We start from the raw sequence: 27,405 nt of genomic DNA, 5'->3' as shown, positions 1-27,405 counted from the left end.
TGAACAGGTACGTTTTTCATGACCACAAGGTCGTGTCTATAGCAGAGCTATGTAAAGCTGTCTAGTAGGACAGGATGAAAATCACAGGACAATTTTTATTTCCCAAATGACCTTTGAGGTCATACTCCTGAGTTTCAAAACCTCACTGAGTAAATGTTAAGTTTCTAGTGCAAGAAAATCTCCTCTAAAAATAGAGTAGTGCTGGGTTGTGAGAGAGATTCATATGCTCTGCTTCGCTATATTAACCACAGGAGATAATAGATTTCTGGGGAAAAGTGTGTGTGAATAGGAAAAAGTCCTTAAGTATGCAGATTTTGTCATGACTAGAGAACCTTGTAGAAACATAATGACTTTATAATTAAGAAAAGGTGAAGTTAATACAAGTTTCTGAAAAAGGAGATTCTCCTGTAAGGCCAATTTGATAATTTTTCTGTGTATGTTTTGTGTGTTTAACAAATATAGCTACAGAGAATCATTGGGAAAGAAGATGATCTGAAAGCAACTGGAGATGAAGCAGTATTTCAGGTATGAAATAGAGACAGATTTTTTTTTTTTTTACAAAAGTATAGCCATATTTCCTGTGAACACTGTTGTTCTGTCAGGGTTTTTAGATAAGCATAGGTATTAGTGTTTTAATTAAAAGAAAGTGTGTGATTTGTCAACTACTTTGTAACTGGGGAAGAAAAATGTTTGTCACTTCTGACTCTCCTGATAATCTGTGCAATTGGTGTATTTCATTCCTGTGTAGTTACTCTGTTATTTATTTTACCTTAGTCTCTGTTTCAAAGTAACTCTCTTCTATTTGTCAAAAACTGAGAAAAAAACCCTGAATTGCTGTATGAGAAAATCAGAAATAGATACCTTAAACTTACCTAAATGCTGCTATTGCTGTAATATCACTTTATTTTGAGTTGATTTGAAATGTAATTACTGTCATTGGGACGACAAAGGCAGGGATTACTTTACTTAGGTCCACTTTGATAAAAACAATGGCATAGATGCAGACCAGAAGGAACAATCTTAGAGTATGATCTTCCAGCTGGATTAGAAGTTTCACTGGATATCAAGCAAATAGCAAATGGCAAATGCATCTTGTCAGTGAAAGGAGCAGGTAAATTCCTACTCTCTTCTGGCTGTTTTGTCCTGAATCCTGCCACTACTCTTCCCAGTCTTTGCCAGCTGCCATCTCTTCTTCAGTCTGTAGTTAGCACAGAGACTTGATATTCTGTAGTCTGGGTGAGATTGAATGAGACTGAAAACAGAGAGGGCAAACTCCTGATCATACTGAAAACAGCCCAGAAGAAGCTGATTACACAGGGTGAAGGAGATGTAGAGTACAGGTGTATTGTCTCCATCTATTACTAAAAGTTGCTGCTTACATCAGCAGCACTACTTTTGTTGCACACTTAAATTGAATGTTGTAGCTGAAGGATATTTTTCTCACCACAAACTTGCTTTTAGTTGTAAACTGAAAATGGGTAATTAGGCATGAGGAAGCAACAGCTCATGTTTGAAGCATTCAATAGGAAATTTGTATAGGGCTCTGCTTTATAAACCTATCACACATCAGCAGTTTCTACAAAGAGTTGATCTATCTCATGTTCTTTCTTTTTCACCTCCCTGGGGCAAAGATGGAAGTGGCAGGAATTCTAACACCTTTAATATATCCTAGACATAAACAGAAACTGTCATCTGATGCATAAAGCTTTTGCTCCCTCAATATGCATCCAGAGTTCAGTTAAAAAGTCAGTTTGATTGACTAACAACCATCTCCTTTCTTGAATCTTTTCATCAGTCACCAGATTAAAATAGCTAGGATTAGCAGGGGTGTCTGGTCCTCAAAACCTGTTTCAATTGAGACTTAACTGTCATGACAGTGAAAGAAAAAGGATCTTTATTCTGCATGAATGAACAGCTATAGTATAAAATTTCCAGAGAAACTCTGATACAGTGGGACAGATATAAACACATAAGCTTATTGGAAGCTAATTAAATACCTTAGCTTGAGTGTCTCTGTTTTGGGTTTTGTGTCTTCAAATTTTGCTTCAGAATTCTCCATTGAGAAAAATCTGAAGTTAGAAAGCCAGAAAATGTTATTTAATACAGTTTCTTAGCAGATTATAAATGGAATTATAGTATGTTCAGAAGAAGAATTAAATATCTTTGGGGTATATAACTGTCTTGAAATTCTTCTGCCTTCTGTATTTATACTTTGCAAAGTCCAGATTATCACTTTTCTTCCAATTTTTGTTTTGCCTTCTGCCTCAGTTTCTTACAAAAGGAAGTTATCTTTGTGGGCAATGAATCTTACTATACAGTGGAGTCGGTGCCTATGTTTTTACCCCTTATTTTTAATAATTATGGCAGTCATATTATTACTTTCAAGCAAAGCAGATAAAGCATAAAAATTGACTATTGTTTTTAAATTGACCATGGTCTTTGAAAGCTGAGATACTGCAACAGAAGTTTAGCATTTGGAATAGCTCTTATTTCTGTGTGTGAGTTTACTGGGATTTTTTTCAAAGTAATCCCCGTCTCTGACAGCAGATGGAAAATGTCACTGACTTCTGAAAATATGGTTTAAGAGTTAGTCTGCAACTTTATTTAACCAGCAGATATGTCCAAGTATGTTGCCTCTACAGTGTGTAAACAGAGGTCCCAGACATTTTTTTACTGCATGGAGACACCAGTTAATACTCATCAAGATACTGTGTTAGAAAAAGAAAACAGTTTGCTGTGCTCCTAAAGTGTTTGTAGCTCTGCCTCTTTTACTGAAGCTTTTACTTAAATGTCTAAAATTCAGGATTTCACCACTTAGGAATGCTCCTTGGGGTTGCAGTGAACTTGATTATCCAGGTAAATATATTTCAATTGAGGGAATTTTTTTTCCCAATATTGTAATTAATGCTGGAAGAAAAGCCAAAAAAAAAAATCTGCCCAGCCTTAACGAGCACAGTCTGTTGGGAAATTCCTTACTGACTTTTGCAGAGCAGGCAATCAGATTTACTCGTAGCACAGGTGTGCACACAGTGAAGGAGAGGTGCAGGCAGATTTACAAGACTGGCAACATGGTTCTTTCTAAGTGGACTGGAGAAAATGATACAGCAGTCAAAAGAGGCAGTGACTATCTCACCTCGCCTATCTTCCTGCTGACCAAAGGAAACGCTGCATCTGGCATCCTAACAGAACTCTTCTGCTTCATATAAAACATCCATCTGAGCATTTGACTGTGCTTCACGACAGAGTCAAACTCTTCAACTGGCAGTTGTGTAGGATGTTATAGAAAGTGCATTAAGCTAGAAGAGTTTGGTGTATTTTGCAAAAAGTATTGCCCAATGAACAGCACCAGTTGCTTTTGTGTGACTGCCCTGAACTCCATAAAGGACACATTAGTAGTGTTGCGTACATTAGTGTCCTGGTAGTGAAAAAAAGCCCATGGTTCCAGGTATCTACTATACAGCCCAGTTGTCTGGGCTTTGTTCTTGAGCCCTTCAGTTTAGATTAATGAGTTACTGGGTAGTTTCAATGCTTCTAGTTTAATTTTTGTGTAATGGCTGAACTTTAGAAATTAATTTTAGCTGTTGTTAGGAGAGGAATGACAATACAGTTTGTTCTATATTTATTCTTAAAATGGAATCCATGTTGGCAAATAATCTGTGCATTGTCTTATTTCCAAATGAATTCCACAAGAATCACATTTTCATACCTCTTTGTTGGGTTTTTTAACATTTAATTAGCATTTGGGGACACAGCTATTAACCTCTTCTAAACAGGAAACTTTTAAACTAAAATTCAGTCTTAGAATAAGTGGTATATTTATAGACCTATAAATTGATATTTTCTTATGAATTGTGTATCAATTGGTTCAACCAGTCCACTTCTTTATTTTTTCTTAGCTAAGAGAGGTCATACACATATTCATCACCCCTTAGCTGGTCAGCACATTTTACACTTGGACCTTCAGAGATTGCAGCATTGCGATGCATCTTCTCAGTCACAGAGGATGTGCAGGCCATCATGACCTGCCCATCTGCTCCCTAGAATTCCTAATTAGTTTAAAGTTTTTTTATACATAGCTTCAAAGTTTACAGAGCTCTGGGCCCAGAATAACTGAAGGCTGCCTAAACTGAAGAGAAGAGGGTGTGGTTGAGAGCTATGCTCTTGTGCAGTAATATTCTGTAACGGGTGTGCAGCATATCAAATTTCCCAAGAATCTGGTACAAGACTAAAATTAATATTGCTCCCCAAAAGAGTGTGTCGTTAATCTTGTCACATCTCAGTTCAGAGGGAATGCACATCTTTTCTTGAACTATCAACAGAAATGTGTATGTTTTCTATCAGCAGATTAATACTGAATTCCATTGAAATGTTTTTGTATACTTTAAACCAAGGAGCACTGCAGTGTTCCTGCAAGCTTTAAAAGAAGCTCTGCAGGTAAACCCCATAAAGAGCTAAGCCATGTGGCATCAAAATATTAGCCTATTAGAAAACTGGAGGGTACAGATCATTGCAACAGGCTGTCTAGAGAAGTTGTGGAGTCTCCTCCTCTAGAGACTCTCAAAACGTGCCTGGTTCCTGTGCAACCTGATCTTGGTGAACCTGCTTTACCAGGGGGGATGGACTACATGATTCTCAGAGTTCCCTTCCAACTGCCACCATTCTGTGATTCTGTGATTGTCTCACAGACTCAAAAATTGTTATTTTTCCATGTCATCTGATGACATTATAACCTCAAGAGAGACAAATAAACATGCTTTTTGACATCTCTAGCTAACTAATTCTGCAAGTACACTGAATTTGACTTGGATAGTGAAAGTCTTTCTCACAAGGAATTCATCTGGAAGCCTGCTGTGGTCACAGTAGCGTTGCTTTCCATTGTGCAGGTATGTGAGGCAGGGCTATCACTTCAGTCTTTGCTACTTAACCTAGTCTGAAATGCTTTTAATTATATATAGAAGCCAGAGAGCAGCATGGGTTCCTGGCAGGCCAGGGAAGAACTTGCTCTGTCCTTTAATTCGTAAAAGCCAGAATCTGATCATAATCATTTTGCTTGTAAAATTAACTGGAATAAACTTGGAATGATGCACATAAGCATGGGCACTTGGCATTTTGTGATAATTTAAACTTAGGATGGCAGACTGAACATGAACTACCTGGGGAAGCATTCAAACAGCAGGGTGGAAGAATTGGTCACAGTCCATCTGAGTCAGTTTCAGCACCTCAGCGCATGCTGAGGATGGGTGTGCTTGGCCTTTGGGGCCAAGTCCATGGTGATCAAAAGAGTATGCTTCAAAGAACATCATACCTCCTGAGGGGGCTTCTCATTATAGATTTTGTACTTCTGGTTGAAGTTAATATTTTTGAAGAATAGCATGTCAGGGAGGCAGGGCCTGAATTCCTGTGAGAGGTTGTCACCAACTGGGTATAGAAGATGGTCTGCCCAGGTGCCAGCAGTGCACAAGAAATGGCAGCCTCAAGGCTTCACAGTAGAGCAGTGCCATTCCCTGACTGTTAGACCTGGTGAATCTGCAGGCCACATGGCCAGTTTCTATCTGTTCCTATTTCTGGCATAAAGTATCTCCTATAGCATCTACTCCCAAATTAGTTTAGCTCATTTGGCTAGAAACCATTTTTGTTCAGTACCTCCTCATGAACTGATACAGAACTATGAGTGGTGCAGTGAAAGCTGAGGACACCCATAAAGTCGTTTTCTTCCTTGCTAAAGGTGCTAACAGTATGGCATAATGATTCCATGGCATTAATTGTCATTAAAAACCAACATTCCCTTGGTACTGAGAATTATGGATGATGTTGAATGCTGGATATAAGCTGTTTGTTCTTTAGAAAATGCTTCACTGGACTTTTTCTCAGATATTGTCTGTTATACCCTCTGTAGAAAAAAGAATAATGCACGTTTTAGGCCTTCTATGTCAGACGTTATATTCCTGAATCCTGCCTAATAAGAAGGTGCCTGGCAAAACATTAAAAACTTTAGTGTGAACTTATATCATGATTAAAGCTGATTCATCATGAAATGATACTTTGTTTCATTCTGGGGCCCACTTGAGGCTATCTGGGCTTTGCCAAAACCCACTGCTTTTAGAGATTTGGATCTCCTGGTCTGCTTTAGTTTGCCTGCTTACAGTTTTTTGACTGTACCTGGTAGGATTCGTTTCATAATGGATACGTCTTTCAAACCTTCTTCCCAGAACAGAGTTGTAGGTTGCATCCAAACATCTTGGAGACATGCAAAATGACAGAAAGCTTTGATGCTTTTGAGCAGTGTTTGAGGCTAGACTGCTTAGATTGAAGTCTAGATTGCATTCAGGGATACAAGCCTGGCATGAGGGATTGACTGACTTAGCAGCTGGAAAAGAAATGGGCATTACAAAGAAGTGGACTCAGAAAAAATTGCAGATTTAGTCTTACCTTTGGAAATATTTTTTTGAAAAGTCCTTGGAAAGACATCATCAGCAGACAGAACCTTTGACCTTGCTCTCTTTTCTGACCATGTTCATCTACTCCCCCTCCATCTAGCTTAACAAAATTAATTTTTTAAAAAGTCAACCAAAATTATGTATTATTTTCACAATTTCTATTGCAACAAGACATTACATTGCACAGCAAATACCATCTCCCAGGAAGCAAGTAAGAGAACACAGAACATACAAAAGATTTAATCATGATGAATGCTTTCCAGTCATGCCTCAGGCAAATTCTGCAAGGAAAAGCAGTAAGAATCTAGAGACAGTAAGTCTATTAACATTTCAGAGTTTTGAAAATCAGTTAGGTACATTATTCTGAAAATCCTGTCTCACTGTGTGATAAGTTTCTCCTCAATGGCACTTGTTGCTGCTTGCTGTAGTGTCATGTCCTAAATGTCAAAAGCTCAGTGGGGAGCTACAGGATTAAGTGGGTGTGTGCCTGTGACACGGTGTTTTCAGCTTTAAGCTTCTATGTTAACAGTCTGTTAGTTAGTAGTACTAATAAAATAAATGTATTATCTAATCTTGCTTAAAAAGGAGTAACTGCATAATTCAGCACTTCATGGTGCTTTAGAAAAGTGTATGACATTACTCTGGGAAAACAAGCCTATGTTTGTAAAATGGACACACATGTCCATTAGTTCATATGGACTTCTGTGGCATCAGAGCATGGTCTTTGAGATTCTTTGTCTGAATCAATGGACCCTGGAACATGTCTGAGTTCCCCAGTTGAGATACGCGTCCCTGACATCCCATGCTTGTATCAAGATGAGACTCAGCACATCACCATCCTTTCTCCACTCCGTGCTTCAGCTTTCTGAGAAGTGCATTGCCCAAAAAGGTGCTGTGGTGCACTCCCAGGGCTGAAGCTATCGGATGCACCAGAATACAAACTTTCACTTGATTTAGATGGTACCTCTGACTCAAAGCTACCAGTCTGGTCCTTTTTACAGCTCTAGGATTAGGTTACCCTTTCATTCTTATTGCCAAGAGAGGCATTCCAAATGTAAGTTATTCTTTTGCTAAGCTCAGGAGGGTGAGGTGTTGGAAATATTAATAGAGCTCTCATTATCTTTTAACAAAGATTTGTCATGTCAGTACTAATTTATACAGTTCAGCAGTAAAAGCTCCTAATGTTTCTGTGGACAAAAAGGAATTATATACTATCCTGTACATTAATTTACTAGCATTAACTCCAGGAAAAGCAATTTCTTGAAATTTTACCCTTAAGCTGTAGTCTCTGTGGTCTCCTATTGCATATTCTGTTTTTTAAAAATGTACTATTTTGTAGTTTTAAAGTACATTTAACTCTCCCTAACATAGTGTTTGGACATCTGCCAATTCTACTTTGGAATTTCAACTGATAAAGAGGGAAGCCAACAAGTAGGTGCATATTTTTTATAAATCCAAGGAGAGGTTTTGTCATCTTAGATAAGATGAGATAGGTATTGTTTGTACATCTTCATCTAGCTTATAACTAGAGAAATGTGAAATAGAAGGAAAAAAACTTCTTCTATGGTGCCTCAGTTTTTAAAAAGGTTATTTTAAACCCCATTTTTCAGATTGTGTTCAGTACAGCACTGATTTTAATATGAAGTAATTACATTGGAAGCATTACATTGCATAATCACAAGGTCAGTTTTTAAAATTACATCAGCACATTTATTTCTTGCATTTCTTAAGTTGCCATTAAGTATATAAGCAGAAAACACAAAAAGCAGGTTAGAATCTTGCTGCAGTGAGAAATAGGTTGATTCTTCTCTTTCTTCTTAAAAAAACTTTGCATTCTGACATAAGTAGTTTGGAGTTGAATTTCAAATAAGCATACATGAATGTTTGACTTTTGACTTTCAAAAAAGCATATAGCAATGTTTATGCATCAGTCTTCACAGTAATCTGAAGTATTTCAACTTTAGAAGGATGGATCTTATGGGTATTTAAATATTCTTTGCCTGCAGTTAAATAATAAAAGCACAATAAGTACAGTTTGCATATGGCTTGAAGTTTTTTTTCTAGGTTCACTCATACATAACTCCTATCACTGACATTTTGTGAATTGTAGCTTGCAGTAGAGAAGAAGAATGTTACCTTTTTTAACTATAAAATAACTGTGTCACATATGCAGTAAGCATGAAACACATAGTAGACTAATGGGACTTGTTATTGATGATGCTGAAAGCTAAATAACCATTAGTATTAAATCCTATGAATAGACTCTTGTCTTTCATCTTACCTCTTCAACCAGATAAAAGACACAGAGGCTATTTAGATGTCATAAGAACAGTTTGCTGAAATCCCTCCAGACTTACAAAAAAAAAAACCTCTCTTCATGTTGCTTAGTGTTTTGTTGCATTCAAAGAAATGCCAGTACGCTAGTGCTGAAAGAACAGAAATCCAGCATTATGTGTGCTTCTAGGCTTGTTAAAGATGCTGTTGAGTTGAAATAACATGGCTTCCTTTTTCTGCAGCAATCTCTTCATCAGATTTTAAAAATACAACATAAAGTCACTAACACTGAAAATTTGCAAGAAGCCTTTTAAGACCATGCTGTAACATGCTGTAATAGAGCACTGCAAATGTATTTTTCTAGTTTCATTTCTTAGATTGTCATGAATGTTTTAAAACGGCTGTAACAGAAATACCTGACTAAAAACTTCTTTTGGAGAGATGGTAACTTTATTTAAAGCCTCTCTTCTCCTAAACGTAATTTCTAAAGATTCAACTGGCAACCTTCTCAGTTGTAATAATAAATACACCAAAGGTGGCTGCAAAGTGTACTCATCTTTTATACTGAATATTTAGAAGCAGAACATAAATAAATACACTATTACTACTTGATGTGAAAGAATTGTTCTGCTCTGAGGTCCTTGTGTGATCGCTTTGGGAACAGTAGTTAACTTGCAAGTATCTGCACTGAAATTTTAGTTCAAGTAAATATTTTTAGAATTGTGGTGAGTAGATTATTAATATTCATACAGTGCATAATAATTAATCATACAGTTTTTTGTTTTATAGGGAGCAGAACTGGAAAGCCATGCTGTTAATACCATATTGCTGGTACATTTCTTTGGAAAAGAAGGAAAGGAAAAACTTCGCTATTCTGAGTTTTTCAGGTATTTTTTCAGCTAGGCAAGCCTAGCAGCAACCAGTCCTATTCCTACCCTCTCTACTTTGCACCAGCACTGGTGTTAATCTGACCTCACACTGAGCCGATTCAGAAAGTGAAGCAGGTAATGATTTTACATGACCAAATTTCTAGTTTAGCTCCTGGAGCCTGCTATCTGCAGAAGAGTTGAGCACCACCATAACTCCAAAGCACCAACAGGCCTGAAGGCTGTGAGGGTTGAGACTACCATTCTTGCCAGCTGTGTGGTGGCATACCTTAAGACAATATGATTCCTGAGTGCTTTTCTTGATCAATTCACTGAAAACATGACTGCTAATAATTTTAAAAAGCTTTTATGAGCCGAGACACTCCCCTCCCCATTACCACTGTCATGGTAGGCTACAGGCAATTTCTCTGCTTGCTTCTAATTCTAGCTTCCACTAAAACTTGACCTGTGCCTTTCCCTTTACCTTTTGAACTACTTTTCCAATGGGACTATGCAGGTACTATGTCAGAATGTAAGTATGGTATACACCACATCAGACTGAAACTGCAGTGGAATGCCAAGTGGTCATTATTCCTGGAATCCTAGCGTTGTATACCCATCGCTTAGAAGCTTTGCAAAATTAGAAGGTAACAGAAAGTTCTAAGACTGGTGTGGGGAATCATTCAGTTTATATGTCATATACAGGTCAGAAAGATGTTGTAATGCTTGTCTACATCAGAGTATGAAGTTCTGCTGTGGCTGCTTTCAGCTTGAAAACCAAGTATTGGCTATTAGTGTTTGGATTGGATGAAGTGATTATTTCAGTCAGTAACGATGGCCACCACCTTCACAGCTTAACTCATTAAAACTCCCTCTTAGTTGGGAGATAAATTTTTCCCATTAGTATGAACTCTAGACACATCTTGTTATGAGAACTTGGGCTCAGAATCCAAATGCAGAGTCTTTCTTTGAGATAAATGGACACTGAGTGCCTAAATACCTGTGTGAATCTTGACACACATCTTGTAGCACAACATCAAGAGAAGATTAACTATGTCAGTATTTTCATTTCTCCAAAATTATCAGTCATTTGCAGATTGCAAAAATAAATTAGGATAATGTGTTTTACTTCAGTTTATATTCAGAATCTGAGAATCTATGTCAGCCCTTTTAAAAACTCATGTTATTGCAATCAGTAGAGGTTAGGGAAAAGCCAGAGCAGAAAAGGAAAAGTGGCAACTCTTCTAACACTAAAAAGTATTCAGCTCCACTGGGTCTGGCACACATCAATCTTCAAATAAACAACCTTTCTCTTTTGAAGGCCTTGATTCAATAGGAACCTAAGTGAGTGAAGTAAGTTTAAGATGCCTCCAGCTCCCTTTTCTATAAATACCATAGATCCCCTCAATGAAACAAAAGGCAGAGAGCACCAGTAAAAGGTTGTGTTTGCATACACAGTGTAAACTGAAAAGTCTCAGGTTTTAGATAAAATCCTACACTGACCCAATGAGGCTTGACATTGATGAAACTATGTACCTAGTACATTCAGAACACGTAGGTTAAAGACCTTTGCCTACCACACAGATGGAGGCCTGTAATCAAAATCAAACTCCCACATCTTGCTCTTCAAATCTGTGGGATAAGTGTAAGGTTTAATGCAGGTAATTTTTCAGCAGTGGCAGTTATGTTTTGTGGAGCTGGAATGTGCCTCTCTATCACTGCATAGACACTCCATCTCAGTTGCAACATGACAGTGAAGTTTGTTTAACGTGCAGAAAGGTGAATAAAAGGATCACTGTATTTTTAACCTTTGTGAAGATATCACCTTTCACATGATTTTATTTGCAAGTAAATCAGGCACAGCAGTTCTGGGTTCCTATTGTTCAGAGAAAATGTGATTTCCATCTGATGGCCTCTCATAACATTTTACCTTATGCGGGAAGCTATTGTTGGGTGTTTGATCAAAGTGCCACGCTGTTTTTACAAGAGATGATTGATGAGGTGTACAGACATAGATCATTGTCAAAAGGAGAAAATAACGATGGTAAATGCTTTTATCATTTTCCAAGGTTTTGCCTAGAAAGCTTTTCCATTGATCAGTGTAGTACCTATAGAAAGCAGGGGTGATTAGGCTTCATTAGGACACACTAAAACTTGTCACATTACTTAAATACACAGTTATTGCTGTGCTATAGAGTCCTTCAAACTTAAAAACAAACAACAAAAAAAAGACAGGAGTGCTTTCTTTGTGGATTTCGCTGTACTTACATGGGAATTCAGAAAGCTGAAGCTAGTGTTCTCACCTCATTACTTAGATACGCTTTCCTCATGCTTCCTCCTTTTCAGTTTGGCTGACATTGAAAAATCTTTTTGTAAATACGCAACCATCTGTATCTACGTGTACACCAGTGATGGACAACTCTTTTAGCCCACGGTCCAAATACTGAAAAAACGTCAGACAACCACAGTCAATATATCAGGGCAATTAATTTGCCCTGTTCTCCTTTCTTTGCATTCAGATGGCACGCAGAAAACGGGAACTGTCTACATCTCTTTAGACATAATGTGGGACTGATATGAACCAGTTCTTGTGCCTTCCTTCCTACTGCCCCAAACACAGGAGGCACGTTGATATAGGAAGGGAACACGGTGAATCCTGCTGTGCTAATCTGTCTCCAGCTGGTGCAAGATTCTTGGGAAATCATAGCTATGTAATACACAGAAGGACCATCCTCAGGGTGGCTTTTAGCAGACATGAATAATGAGACCGTGAAACAGAACATCAGACCACTTTTCAGCCTTTATTGCGCTGCTGAGACTATGGAAGTAAAGAAGTGGCCTTGTCACAGGTATTTTGTGACACCAGTCAAACTGTTTCTCACTGTCATACAAAACATAATCAAAACAACAGCCAAAGCTACTCCTTTTCATTCTTGCTGAGCAGCAGTGGTGGGACTCCTGCTTCATTCTGCTGTTTCTCTAGGGACTGCCTTAGAAAGTGTAAGCAATCCATGAAGCACACCATCCCATAGTAAGAATGTGGTTTCAGAGATCTTAAGGAAGGACTCAAGGAACACTTGTTCAGCTCCAGACTGTTACATGATTTCTTGCCAACTGCACTGTCCTTAACTTAAGGAAAATATAATAATTATTAATAGTAATTCACAATTTCAAAAGTGACAGCTTATTTCCTTGGCAAAAGTTAGGAAATTTGAATCAAAATTATTCAGGAGTATGTTTATGTGCAGCACTAGCAAAAGTGTTGCCTCCTAGACACGTGCAGCTGGAATCATTACTCTCCTATATCAGTTTAAGACTGAAACAATGTACAGCAAGCCTACAACCATGTAACAAAGAAGGGTAGAGTTAATCCCAGAAGCTGTAACCAAGTGAGACTCAAATGACCTGAACAAGTTTCCATTTCAAATGGCCACTGCTCAGTTTTACACCTCAACAATGTCATCCTCTAATACAGGATCCATCTTAGAGAATGTCCAATTTCAAACATGAAGCCAGAAGCTCTCTGAGATTCCAGACTTTTTATTCTTTTGCATGAGTTTCCGCTGGTTTTTTAGACATAAATAATTTTTGGTCTTTTTCCTTCCAGAAAATGTTTTAGTTGTGCTTTAATTTCCATCTGTATTCCAGCTATATGTACTGATTTTTATTCTGAATAGAAAACTATTCAGCTTTCTAGGTATGGCAAATATTTCTTTTTGAGAGCCACTCTTGTTTCTTTTTTTTTTTTTTATTTCCTGAATAAAAGTCCCATACCGATCTTGTTTAAGTATATCTAATCCCAAATAAAAGAGGAGACTGTAATTCACTCCCTAAAGAGTTTATGACTGCTGTGACTTTTTTTTCTGTAATCTGTCCCCAAGCAAGTTTAAATTCTCACAGGGAAAAAAAAAATCAGAATATGTAAAGACTATTCCAAGAACTTTCTGATCTTTGTCTTGTCTTGTTTTGCTTTGTTTTTTTCTAAGTACTGGGAGTACTTCCCAGTATGGCTAAACAATACACATCTTTTAATCATATAAGGAAAATTCACATTTCAAATCCACTTTATGGCATTTTCTTACCTGATTTGTTGCTCCCAAATTTCTCATAACTTAACAGAATTTTGCACCAGAAATATTCTTTAATTGTGGTTTCTGCTTTATTATCTGCTTTAGCTTGAAGGTCACAAACTGTATAACCATACACAAAACATGTAGTTTCCCTACCTGCCCTGTTTCTATCCTTCAGTGTTTTGAATTCCATGGGATGTTTCATTTAAGTAAATCAGAATGATCTGAGCTGAACCACACTGCTAGTGCTGACATTTATCTGGCGCTCTCCTTGTTTGTGACAATGCCTGGATGCAGAACCTCTTTCAGGTGGCATCATCAGCCAACAGTGCTTTTACAAATCATGATGATACCTTGTACCTTTTCAGTGACTTTCATCTAGGAATTTGAAAGCATTTCACAGAAGTAGGATATGATTACCTTCCTATTTGATGCTGTACCTACACTTGTATCTATATGTGTATGTAGAGCCCTAATACATGTAGAGATTACATCTCATGCAACCAGGATCAAACTGTGAGGAAGCAGAGATGTAACAAAATCTGTTTTCATGATTGTATATTCCTATCATAAGTGAATCTGAATAATGATGTTGAGAAGAATCTCCCTTTCATCCTTGGTTAGTTCCTGCAGAATGCTTATAAATGAAAGTGAGTAGTTTTGTTGGGTTTCCTTTGGAAACACTGAGGACAGTAAATCAAAGAGGGTTGTGCCTATAATTCTGAAAATTGTGTGATCGATTAACTCTCTTACCCCTGCAAAACTGAATTTACAAGCATAGATCTAAATGTTCCCTAAAGGTTAATGGTTAAGTCCTTAATTTGTTATCTATGTTCTACTTTGAAAGTCAGATTGCAAAAAGATAAGCTTGCAGCTGGTTTGCAACAGTCTTTTGGCACAGAAAGAGTTATCAAGCCTTCAAAAGGACCTGGAGCAGAGGACAATACCAGGGTGGTATAAACACCACTGTCTTTGTTGTTAAGTTTCTTTCCTATAAAGCAGTGCAACAAAACCTGGTCAGTTCTGGTTTAGAGTGTTAAAGCTCTCCACAGCCATTCAGTTCAGGTCAAGAGGTATAGGAAGGAAAACTTCTGTAACCTTTCATTTTGTGTTTCATTCTACTACTTTGTGTGCTGTCAGAAACACAATGCTAGCGCTTCATTGCAACATCTCAGACTGGAGGGGGAATAGCTACATTCCTGAGATCTCCCCACTTTTATTGTATTTTCACTTCTACATAAGCTGAGTTGCCAAGTATTGAGATACTTGAATGTATCCAGAGAAAGGCAACAAGGCTGGTGAGAAGCCTCGAACACAAGCCCTACGAGGAGAGGCTGAAGGAGCTAGGATTGTTTAGCCTGGAGAAGAGGAGGCTCAGGGGAGACCTCATTGCTGTCTACAACTACCTGAAGGGAGGCTGTAGCCAGGAGGGGGTTGGTCTCTTCTCCCATGCACCCAGCACCAGAACAAGAGGACACAGTCTCAAGCTGCGCCAGGGGAAGTTTAGGCTCGAGGTGAGGAGAAAGTTCTTCACAGAGAGAGTTGTTAGACGTTGGAATGTGCTGCCCAGGGAGGTGGTAGAGCCACCATCCCTGGAGGTGTTCAAGAGGGGATTGGACGTGGCACTTGGTGACATGGTTTAGTAGTCATGAGTTCTTGGGTGACAGGTTGGACTTTGATGATCCTTGAGGTCTTTTCCAACCTTATTGATTCTGTGATTCTGTGACTTTGTGAGAGCAGGTATTTCATTCCTATACTTGTTTTTCCTAATGTCTGGGGAAAATTTTAAGGATTTTCCAGCTGAAATTCATTGCACCATGATGCAGATGAATACAAAAGCAAGTATCCTTAGTGGTGCCTTGACATTTAAGTATCAAGTTTTACTTCCTAACCAGAAAGTTATTTTAAATAACTTTTAATAACTTTCACTTTAAAAAAACTCATTAGGATTTTTAACTCTCACATCTGGGAATAAGAGTGACCTAGAATGCTGATGTGATGATTCATAGTATTTTAATTTTTGTAATATGGGAGACTATCACATATAAATTTTAAATTTCACATTTCAGCTGCTGCTCCAAGCCACGTTTGGTAAGGCAGGAAATCTTCCCACTGTGGCTTGCCAGGAGCAAGCCTACAAGTTTAAATGAAATATCTTTTCTTTTTTTTTTCCTTTTTTTTTTTTGTGTGTGTATAAATAAGTAATTTCCTCTCTTCCTAGTAGTGCAGTGAGATGCATGGCTTATGCACCACAGTGCATTGCCCCAAAGAAACTGGAGAGAGCAAGAATCCAGGTAGTGGAAAACTCAGAGTGGAGCTAGGGAAATATAATGCTTAATTTTCTGTCCAACAAGAAGAGGATACAGAAGCAAGAACACATCAGAAATGCCACAGCCAAACTCTTCACTTTCTTCTTTGACTTTGCTGCACCTTTCAGCTGGCTGACATGTACAGCTAGGTGAGCCACTCACTCTTTCCTCAGCATGTAGAAATGCTTGATCTGTCAGCCGTCCTGCCTTAATTGTGAATGGCTACAAGGCAGGTCACTGGGGGGGTTCTGCTTAAGGAAATGCAGTATTTAGAAAAGATGGAAGACTATGTAGTTTGTCATTACCTGTGGCTACTAACCAGTAAAGCAAATCACTGAGAGTTAGCTTCCCAAGATAAGTAACTCATACTTTCAATAAGAGATCTTAGGACTGTTGCAGAATGCATCCAGCTTTTCATAGCTTAAAAACCAAGAAAATAAAAAACACAGTGTTTTGTTTCCCTACACCCATGTTCTAGGCATATTTCTCTAAGTGACCTCGTTTTCAGCAGCTTCTCCCATAGACCAGATATTACATGGGTTGGAAACGACAGTCAAAGATGCAGTTACTATTCCACATGGTCTTTGCTGTGACTTCCAGCTAAACACAAGCCACACCTCTCAGATACTATTCTGCTCCTTGCCTTTGATGGCCACTGCCAAAATGCAGTCAGCCTGCCCTAGTCAGTCTCACCGGACTCACTCAATGCCTGGTCTACATCCCTGGTCCATGCTATCCTCTCCCCACTCTCCAGCTTGACCTCCCTTCCCTAGATCTGGAGAGATTCTTGCAAGTCATGCATCAGGACTGCTTCTGCTAGCCCACATTGGCCAGTCTGTCTGGCATGCGCTGATTGCTGGGCTGGCCAGAGAGAATGATCACTTCACGAGTTACAAGGGCAGAAGCTGCATCTGAAACCTAAAGAGTGGTTTGCAGGCTGTGCGAGTAAGCTCTAGCTGGTCAAGGGATCTCCCCTTCACACTGGTGGCACAAACAGATCCTTTAATGTTTCATTCCTTTGAGAGAAGAAGAGTTCAGGGACTTGAAAGTTCCTAAGGTAGACTGTGGAGGAATGTACCTCAGTGTTTGACTATTCTATGAAATCCTTGTAACCTCCTTTACTAGACTAGAAAATTGTCCGTATAGAGAGCATATAGTACCCCTCCTCAGTAGTACCCTAATAAAACTAACCCGAAACTTCAAATCACCTCCACTGCCAGGTTTTCATTTACCTTCATATCCTGAGCCATGAAGCATTTGTTGGCCCTTTATTTGCATGTGCAGCTCTAATTATTAAAGGAAGGGGAAAAAAATAGCTTATGCTGCAACAGCAGTCTTCATCTAACCCCTTTTAGACTTCACAGAGCTTTGAGCTGCTAATTGTTCCAAGCAATCTCATTAAAGAACTAAAGATAGATGTGCAGACTAAAATGCTATAAATTTCAAGGGGAAGAATTCAAACCCAGTGAGGCTGTGCAAACACTGATGAGCAAATGAGCCTCTTCTGATACAGGCTAGACCTTTAGCTGTCCTCTTCTCCAGCTAACGGCTTTGTCCCAGTACAGGAGTATTTAATTCTCTTCCGTTGATGTTTTAAGTGACTCAGTAAAGCAGAGTTCTTTCAAAGTGCTAAGGGGATTCTGGCAAGCATCACTGTGTTTTTAGACTTTATTTATATTTTTTCAATTATCACTTGAGTTTGGATTGCCCCATTTCTGAAATGGAAATTAGCAGATGGTTCACACAATATTATCTAATACTTCATCAAAATTAATATTAGTTAGAAGAAAGGATAATGGCACATAGACCAAACTTGGGAAACTCAAAGCTATGACTTTCCTTACAGGTCTAGCTCTGTACCTGCAGGTCGTTACTTGCTTCTTCTGACGCTTTCCTTCTTTATTCCTAGATGAATGAGGATCTCCTAAAAACCTTTATCTTTACCCTGTCCTTTTTCAGACAGCTCTCTTCTTACCTTCCCAAACACCTGCAACATCATTTTCAGTGTTCTTCCAATATCTGTACATGTCCATTGTAATCCTCTCTAATCCGTCCTCTAGTGAGCACAGAACTGATTTGCCAAACCTCTAGGCATCTTTTCCTGTAGTGATGATTTTGAGTTTTCTCTTTTCTTTCACCTTTGTGATTATTAAGGCTTCATCTTTCTAGGCACTTTTTAATCTCATATTAACAGGAAATTTCATAAATCATGTGTCAAGCCTTTAGTCACCATGTTCTTTTCCATTCATTCATTATAATACTGCCTCACCAATTATTTTATCTCCTTACCTGCACTTTTAAACACTACTAAAAACTAGATGCCAAGGCTCTCTGTAAATTATTTTTGCAGCAGCCATCTATGCAGACTTAGAGAGCACCCTACTGGTGTCGTTATTGAAATGCAACTGTGGAAACAAATCTGCATGAACAGGTGAAATTGAACTGGTGGCATTTTAAACAATGATGTTAATAATATCTCTGATTAAGAGTTAGTGTCTACTGCATTTAGTAGCTAAAGTAGTAGCAGTGATACAGTGATGCAGGTATAAACTGTTGAATAATATCTGTTTACACTTAGATTCATGGAAAATCTGCAAACAGAAGTGCAAGAAATGGAATTCATAAGGTTTTCAAAGGGTTTGAATGTCATGAGAAAAGAAGACTTTGCCGAATGGTTGCTGTACTTCACTGATGAGGAAAACAATGAAATTTACTGGCAGAATGTGAAAGACAGAATTAAGGCAGGAGAGGTTGGTACATAATCATGCTCAGCTCAGCTTTGCTTCCTCATTCCTGTGTAAGATTTCCCTTCGAGTATGAATGTCTAATAATGTAATTAGTTGCCAAGTGAATTATTGCAGGCCTTAAATTTTATGCAAATAAGAACAATGATAATTTGCCAGCTCAGTAATACAAATAGTGACCATGAATAGACAATCACACCTAAACACTATGTTCCACCAAAATGAATGAAATAGTTTTACTGGGATTTGAGTGCATTATTCATTAAATATCATTTGAATTCTGTGATATTGTAGAATATCAGTTTGGAAGAATTCAAGACGTTTTGCAAGTTTACAAATAACCTGGAAGACTTTTCTATTGCCATGCAGATGTTTACTGTAGCAAATCTTCCTGTTAAAAGGGGTAAGTGCTGCACATCTTTCATATGTGGCTTTTGGTGTGTTTGTTTGTTTGTTTGGGTTCCTTTCAGAAAAGAAAAGCATTTTTGTTACCAAATTAATGTAAATAAATTATCCCAAAATAGCACTGTGAAGTCCAACAGTAGTATACTGCTCTTTATCCTGAATTAATCTATTAAATGAAAAAATAATAATATGAAGTTCACAAAATGTTCTGATTTGTAAATTCTAATGTTCTGTCATATGCTGGACCACTCATAGCAGACTAAAGCACAGAATCATAAAATAGTTTCTGTTGGAAGGGCCCTTTCACTTCCAGTGATGAGGCATCCACAATGTCTCTGAGCAACCTGTTTCAGTGTCCCACCACCCTCATCATAAAAAGTTTCTTACTTATGTCCAGTCTAAGTCTGCTTTCAGTTTTAAACCATTTTGTTTTGCTTTGTCCTGCTCCTACAGTATTCAGTAAAAGGTCTCTTGCCATCTTTCTTATGGTTCTCCTTTATGTATTGAAAGTCTGCTATAAGTTCTTCCTGGAGCCTTTTGTTCTCTAGGCTAAACAACCTCAACTCTCTCATCCTGTCCTCATAGGGAAGGTGCACCAGCCCTTTAATCATCTTCATGGCCCTCCTCTGGACCTGCTCAAGCAGAGCTGGACACAGTGCTCTGGATGGTGTCTCATGAAAGCAGAGCAGAGGGACAAAATCCAGAATCACCTCCCTTGACCTGCTAGTCACACATCTTTTGATGCAGCCCAAGATACAATTGACTGGGCTGCAAGAGCATGTTGCTGGCTCGTACTCAGTTTTTCATCTACCAGTAATCCCAGGTCCTACTCCACAGGACTGTTTTCAGTCCAGTCTAATTTCTAAAATTAGGATGAACCTATTGAAACAGTGCATGCTTTAGTAGCAATTCATGATAACAAAGTTTTTTCCTCACAGTGAAACTGGTTTCCTGAGGAAGCTAAACAACAGAGATTTTACAAGGTCTGAAGCATCTTGCTGTGTTTTTTTAATTCTCCATACTACCTTCTTCATGTGGCTATGTAGTGTTATGCCATCATGGCTATGAAAAACAATGTCGTAAAGTGAGTTTAAAAATAAAGATTTGGAGGAGGAAAGTTGCTAGTAGAAACAGAAACAATGCAACAACAAATCCTTGTTCTTATAATCCTGATGTTGTTACTCATTATACTTGAAGGGCAGCTCGCAGAAGGTACTTGAATATAGCAACATAAAAACTTGCTATGGAAATCTGGTAAGATGTCAAGATTCATTAAAATAAATATTGGATGATCTCATGTGAAAACGATGAGAAAAATATGAGGACAGGAGAATTCAGTTTGGATGGGGTTTGAACCAAAGAAGGCCAAACCTGGAAGGAGTTACAACTTTTAACTTTCATCACCAGTTAGTCCAGCCTTCAGGAAGAGTTTCATTTCCACAGACTCTCTGGGCAGCTGCTGTAATGTTTAACCACTCTCATTGTGAAGACTTTTCTGTGTCTGCAACTTGAATGATGGTGACTTACCTCCAGGCACCTTTAAGAAAAATGAAGTGCTCTCTTCTCCATAACCTGTTTTAGATGATTGATACCTGCAGCAAGATTCCTCCCCTTACGCTTCCATTCTTCCCAGCTTCCTCTACTTCTCTTCTTTCACCATGTGCTCCAGTTCCCAGCTGGTTCATGGTCCTCCTTGGTCTGTTTTGACAACATCATTCTTCAGTGGGGAAAACATTTTATTTGCAGAAGGTGAACAGAGTGGAAAGGAAAGATGGTGAATCAATGGTGAAATAATAGTCATAAATGACATCCAAGAGTTTAGCTCACTTGTCTATTAAGTATCCCATTTCTAAGTGCCAAAGGATGAGGCCAACAGTTGGTGTTGACTCTGTGTGGTGGGTTGAAATTACCCCCCAACTAATTTGGAGAAACTACCCCCCAAAATAAAAATTGCCAGACTAGCTCAGAAGGTTTTGAAAGCAAATGAAGCTATATTTACAAGCAAACCACAATCTAGAGATATTAAATGCAATTACTATTGTACAAAAATGCAATATAGGTACTATATATATATATAGATATAAATATAGACACTTATGATTTATAAACAACACAGAAGCTCCTCAGACTCCCCTGGACAGATCCAGGGGACCCACTCACCTCTTCCCCCACTCCCTCCCTCCTTCCCGTTACCTCACACAGTAGTCAAAACAAAGATACCCCAGCAAGGCCACAGGAGAGAGGAAAGTTGCAAGCAGAAGCAACAGAAGAAAAGAGAGCCGGAATTGTTTATGCCTCTGCTCTATATTCCCATTAGCAATCCAGTGAATTATATAGACCTTATCATTATTTTCCTTTTACATCCAATGGTAATTTATTTTCAGTCTTTGCAGTCAGGATCTAGGCTAAATTTCCCCTTCAAACTGTAACACTCTGGTAAATGTTTCCTTGTGAAAACTCATTCCTAACCAACAGGCAGTTGTGACTGTTTATGCACTGAGCCATACTGTGCTTGAAAACAGTCAGCTCCTGAGGTAGCATGCATATATGTCTAATCCTTTCCTGAACCTCATTAAATTCTTTGTCTTGCTGTTTGCATGTAGGTACATGTGTGTATTCACACACAGAGGAATATTTATCTAAAAATAAGAAGTCCTTTAGTCCTTCCTTTTATTCTAGACCTTTTTTTTTCCTTCTGAGTTAGCAGCTGATCTTTTCTCTCTGATAAGGTCACCCTTCTTGGTCTGAAGATTATCATGCTCCACTGTTTTAGATGATCTCTCTCCTTCATGTTCTGTTCCAAAAAGTGCAGTGCCATCTCTGGATTTATGTTTAGCTTCAAGAGCTGAAACAGTTAACATTTTTTTAAAGACAAAGCTAAAACTCTGCTGTAAGTGCCTTGTATTTCATGTCCTTTTTAAATCTGAGTATATCCTTTTACAGAGGATTTTCAACAGAATTCTATTCAAACCAACTGAAAAGTAATTGACTGTATCTATACAGGGAGTGTTCAAAGAGGCAAAGATAAGAGCTAAGTCAGGAGTGTTCTTTCCTCTAGTAAGCTTCAGAACTAACCATATTTATACTGCTGTTTATGAACAGCCCTTGTTTATGAAAGCAGAACCATGTTATTACTATATTTATGACTTAGTTGGACAACTTCCTGTAATAATGTACAATACTGCTATACTTCAGTAACCTCCAGTCTCCCCTTGAAATTCTCACTTCAATGATGCCTTAAAAAAAATGCATCCAATTCATGTGTTGTGATTGTGCTTGCTATAAGGCACAGTAATCGTTTTGCTCTTATTATCTGCTGTTTTACGGCAACCCCATACATTTCCTCATCTTCCTTGAGTAAAAACACCCAAATTCTTTATACCACAAGACCATAAGTGGGAATTGTAGGTAGTGCTCTAATGCATATGGTAAAGAGAGAAGGCCAAAGAGCTGAAGAGGACAGTAAATCTCTAGAGGTATGACAGCTTTTTCTGCTATAATTCCTCATATATTCCTTTAATTCCTTCAATCATAACTTAAGAGAAGGTAGCCTGATTCTTTAGAAAACAGAACTACAGGTGTATAAAACCATGTGCTGTAAACAGTGTATTGAGTATTTGATGGTCTGTGTTTCTACAGAGTTGCTGAGGGAATTGTTGGTGAGTATGAGGTGGAGCATAATGTAAAATACTCTGAGGAGAAGAGATTTTTTGAAGAATTAATTGGCATGAAATTGTTTCAAGATAAAATGGCAATATTTTTTATAAGACAGTGAGGCAAACACCATCCGTGTGCACAGCTATCAGCCAAAAGTATGAAAGTTATCAGCATGCAGCCATTTCTAGCAAAAATTATCACTCTTATTGTTGCATGAGAAGTAGTGTATTTCAAAAGTTTTATCAGTTGGTAAAAAATGTTATGAAAGATGAAACAAGCTCAAGAACACATGGATTGAGGCCTCCTAATGGTTTACTAGTTCACACATCCCAAATTCTCCATTAGGATACCCATAAAACATTGTAAATTGTACAGAACGCTGGTATTTATGTGCTTTCAAATTTCTTTACAAGTTCACAGCCATTTATGATGTAATCCAATGTCTTTACTAGCTGAGTTCAAGAGAGCAGTGAAAGTGGCAACAGGACAAGAACTCTCGGATAATGTTTTGGATACCATCTTTAAGATTTTTGATCTAGATGGAGATGACTGCCTCAGCCATGGCGAGTTTCTTGGAGTCCTGAGGAACCGGATTCATCGAGGCTTGAGGGTAACGCACTGACATCATTGGTTTTAAATTCCACAAATGATTGCTACATCTATCTTGTTAAGGTTTGTAGAAACACAAATAGAGGTAGTGAATAGAAAGCAGTTATATTTTAAACTGAGTGATCCTTACTGCTTATTAATCTGGGAAGAGTGCTGCTACCAAGAACTTGATATTATGCATGTAACTATGGAAGCAGCAGCACTGCATTATATTTATTTACACAGTCTATGAAAAGAGTCTTTTTTGGGTAAATGCTAAACATACCTTAACTTTATTAACAGGTACCGCAACAGCAAGGAATTCAAGGTTATTGGAAGTGTGTGAAAAGAGAAAGCATTAAAGGAGCCAAAGAAGTGTGGAAGCAAACTGGGAAAAGTCCTTTTTAAAGCAGTCCATTGTTCTTTTGCTATAAATGTTGTTATGTAGAGGAGTTTGTCTGTCCTGTTTACATAATAGCCAGATCAAAAATACTCCTTTTTATTTTCCACTATTCTTTAATTAACCCAGTTTCTAATGCAATACTTTTATATTGTTGTAGTGCAATCAAATTGGTTTACAGAACTGTTACCGCTTCTGATCTCTATATGGAAGGGAGGTCACTGTTCTAGGGAATAGTGTTGATTACTCTTCCACGGAGCCTGACTCTGCACTGTAACGTACAGGATACGCAGGATTTAATAGTGGCAGGAACATGACAACAATGTCATCTCCTGTTGGAAGAGTGGTCATCATCTCAGCCACTAACAGCAGTTCTTCGTCTGGCAAGGGCAGAGGTCCAAAAGGTGAAATTACTTGCACAATCCATGCAAATCACGTTATCCTAAATCAAAAAGGAAAATTCACACAGTTTGTGCCTTTATTACTGCGAACTGCTTGTGTGCTAGTTCCTGGTGGATGATTCCACCAGATCCTGTCTGGCTGTCTGTTTTGTCTACCTTCATGATGATAATATTAAACTGGAAATGCGAGTCTGTTGATACAGGCTTTAAAATTTGTGCCTTGATCTATGAATGTGCATTGAGTCTCTGAGACCTCTTCAACAAATTGTATAAACTAAAAGCAAAAATCTTCATTCTGTCACAAACAGGGATAGCTACAATTTCAGTCATAACTATTTTGCTTTGTGTTGCAGAAGATAAAGGTGTAAGAAATTGTTGCTTTATCTTCCTAAAGGCTGTGACAGGGAATGCTGCAGTATCTCTGGAATTCAAGGTTAGAATGAGCAAGTGTTGGGAGAATAGTAAGTCCAGTGAAAAAACAAATCCAAATCTTTGTTACTCCAAAATGCAAAGCTGAAGTTATCTTAAACAGTAAAACAAAGAACAGGTCAAAAATTAAATTTAGCAATTATAGATGAACAGTTTTTAGCTATAACATGGTGTGCATCTCTGTATACACAGGTGTGCGTGTTACATGTTTTTTCTTTCTTACAACCTTAGGAGCCAATAGTCCCAGGTCCAGATCAGTCTTCCTGGTTGGACACTATTTATAGGAGATAAAATTACCTGTAAAGCTTTCAAGAGTCTTCCTTTTACCCCTCTCAGGTGTCTGACTTGTCTTGTCTGGGGTTAAAGCTTAAGCTTTCAAGACAGGTTTGAAAAATGGACTAGGGAAATGTCTCAAGGAAAACAACCCAAAAATCTCGCCTTTCTGTGAGGGAGTGTCTATCCCTTTCAAGCATGACACCACTAGCTCTGTTATTCTCAGAGTATAAGCTCCACAGGAGGCATTTTGTTGTAATTTCTTTGGGGCTTGGTGTGGGGGGAGTCTTGAGGAGAACCTTCCATGATAGAGATCAGAGCAGCCCTCACTAAGAGGAGGGACAGGAGAGACTGCATTAAGAAACCATAAAATCTCACCTAAGGAGCACTGAGATTACAGAGAATGTGTTTGGTGTGTTGGTAGCCGTCAGCCAGGCTTGTGCTGAAGAGGAATCCTGCTGCATGAGCCTTGGCATGGTGATCTCTCCTAGGAAAATGGAATGAGAAGCAAGCAAAGCAGCTCCTCTCTCCACAGCCTTCACTTGAAGTTTTGCTTTAAACTGCGTTAAAGAGAAAATACTTGTATTCTTGTCATCCATGGGCATGCACCAAGAGTCACCCACCAGAATAAGAGCATACCTATGTGGGTATCCTAAGACCATCTAGAAGATCTGGCGCTAGTGACCACCAAGGATCCCTTTTCGCCCAGAAAACAACCCAAATGAAATATAATGCAGTGAATGCCTCAGCCTCCCCACCTTAAACTGAAGTCATGCACTGCCCTGTAGGCAACAAGAAATTAGGTAGCTGATTTACTTTGTGCTTTTGGAAGTAGCTCACTTCTACTGATGGAAGCTATGACTAAGAGGTAGCTAATGGGAGCAAAGGCGAGGCAGCAGGACTGGCATCAAAGCACCACAGCCAGCTTCACATCACCAAATAATTTTAAAAAGGACACAATGGAGCAAAGCACTGAGGTGACACAAAAGCATGTGTGTTCACACACACTCTGGCTTTAATGCAAGTCTGCATCTTGTGTTGCTGATATTTTTGGCAAATAATTTTTACTTTGGAACAGAGATAATTCTTTAAGGCTTTAGTCTGTGTAATCTTAATAGCTTGATGATGTTCTTTATTGCTTGTGTGGGTTCTTTTGTTTACTAATTTCTTGCTTCCTACAAGATGTTAGGTTTTCTTTTGGAAATCATTTAGTTTTAGTGTATCAAATCATTTAGCTTTAGTGTATCTGGAAGTTTAGCTCCTCATTGCTCCTTTGTATCTGGGTTTGTGCAATCAGCAGTATCTCCTTTTGGCAGCAAGTTACTAAAAATGGGATTTCGGGTTCTCTTGAAAAAGGTTTGGTGTCAAGTTCAGAGGAAAAAGAAAACAGATATGCTTATTTTAAAATTAACTTTGTGTCTGTAATTTTTTTATGTTAAAAATTAAATTATGATTAGGAATTAATAGAGAGTTATGAAACATTTTCAGAATAAGTTATCCTGAAAGTACAGCCAGGAAGGAACTCCTTTGAAGACCAGGAAAGATTTGTCCATCAGGCTTGAAGAATAAAACTCTGTGTTTAATTCAGAGTCTGTTTTTGTGTTAACTAAAAGGCTTTGCAAAACAGTCTTAAAATAATTTCTCATATTTAATACCTTAGATTGAAAGAGCTATTTATGTGTTCAGATGGACCCTGTCTTTTAAAGGCTGCATCATTTAGCATTAGATGTTTTTGTTCCTTTTAGTAGCTATATAGTATTTGCAGCCTGTCTGTCAGCATTACTCAATACAATTTGGTTAAAAATTTATCCCAGTTGCCAATCTATTAGTTAAACTTAACATTTATGGCTCTTTTTTTGATGTTAGGAGCTCTTCCTTTGAACAGAAATATATAGCAAAGCTAAATAAATTATTTTTTTTTAAATGTCCAACATTGTGTCTGAGTGTTATGTGGAAAAAAGGAATACACTACATATTGCAGAATTCTCAAAAGTGGATTCATTATATTTCAAAAGGATACACAAGGGTGAGTATAAGTAATTTGCAGCATTTTAGGTGTATCTCTCCGTTTGTTTAGTTCAAGATAATTGTTTAAGAACATTTAATCTTCTACAAGCAAAGCAAAAATGCAGTGTGAGAAACTCATTGGTTATTTCTACAAATTAATTTTGATGTCACAGTTTATACAAGCTTCTTTCTACAAACAAAACTCCCTCTGGAGTCAAACCAGGTCAGTGGCTTTTAACAGAATATGCAACAATGAGGAGTGTGTATTTTGCATGTAAGAACTGAAAAAGAAAAGTTTTATCACAGTGTTAGATGGTTGTATCAAAAGCAAGTCTCTGATTTACTACATGCCAGGTATCATCAGGATCTGTGGACTTGTCTGTTGAACCAGGTTTTATTAAGAGTGTTCATTCCTAATTGCAAGTTTGCAGTGAAGAATATGTAAGGGTTTTGTAATGTTAGGAAGTATAAATCTTTTTCTCTGGAGTCCAGAGTGTTTCAGAGCTCATGAAATTTGGAGTGTAGGCATCAGACCATGTCTTGGT

General features: G+C 38.1%; 1 protein-coding gene across 1 annotated transcript in view; it reads left to right on the top strand.

The window, feature by feature from the left end:
- The window catches only part of MICU2 (mitochondrial calcium uptake 2), a 148,685-nt gene extending 124,894 nt beyond the window's left edge, over nt 1-23,791 (top strand). The window contains exons 7-12 of the mRNA XM_054390754.1: nt 463-525; nt 9,501-9,598; nt 18,535-18,706; nt 18,995-19,103; nt 23,215-23,372; nt 23,654-23,791. Coding sequence (XP_054246729.1) covers nt 463-525; nt 9,501-9,598; nt 18,535-18,706; nt 18,995-19,103; nt 23,215-23,372; nt 23,654-23,758 — 705 coding nt within the window. The 3' untranslated portion in view covers nt 23,759-23,791. The remainder of the gene's footprint in view (nt 1-462; nt 526-9,500; nt 9,599-18,534; nt 18,707-18,994; nt 19,104-23,214; nt 23,373-23,653) is intronic.
- Nucleotides 23,792-27,405: the final 3,614 nt, after the last annotated feature.

This window comes from Indicator indicator, chromosome 1, assembly GCF_027791375.1.
Source record: "Indicator indicator isolate 239-I01 chromosome 1, UM_Iind_1.1, whole genome shotgun sequence".
NCBI lineage: Eukaryota > Metazoa > Chordata > Aves > Piciformes > Indicatoridae > Indicator > Indicator indicator.
Note: the sequence above shows the minus strand (reverse complement) of the source record. Positions and strands in the feature narration are given on the sequence as shown.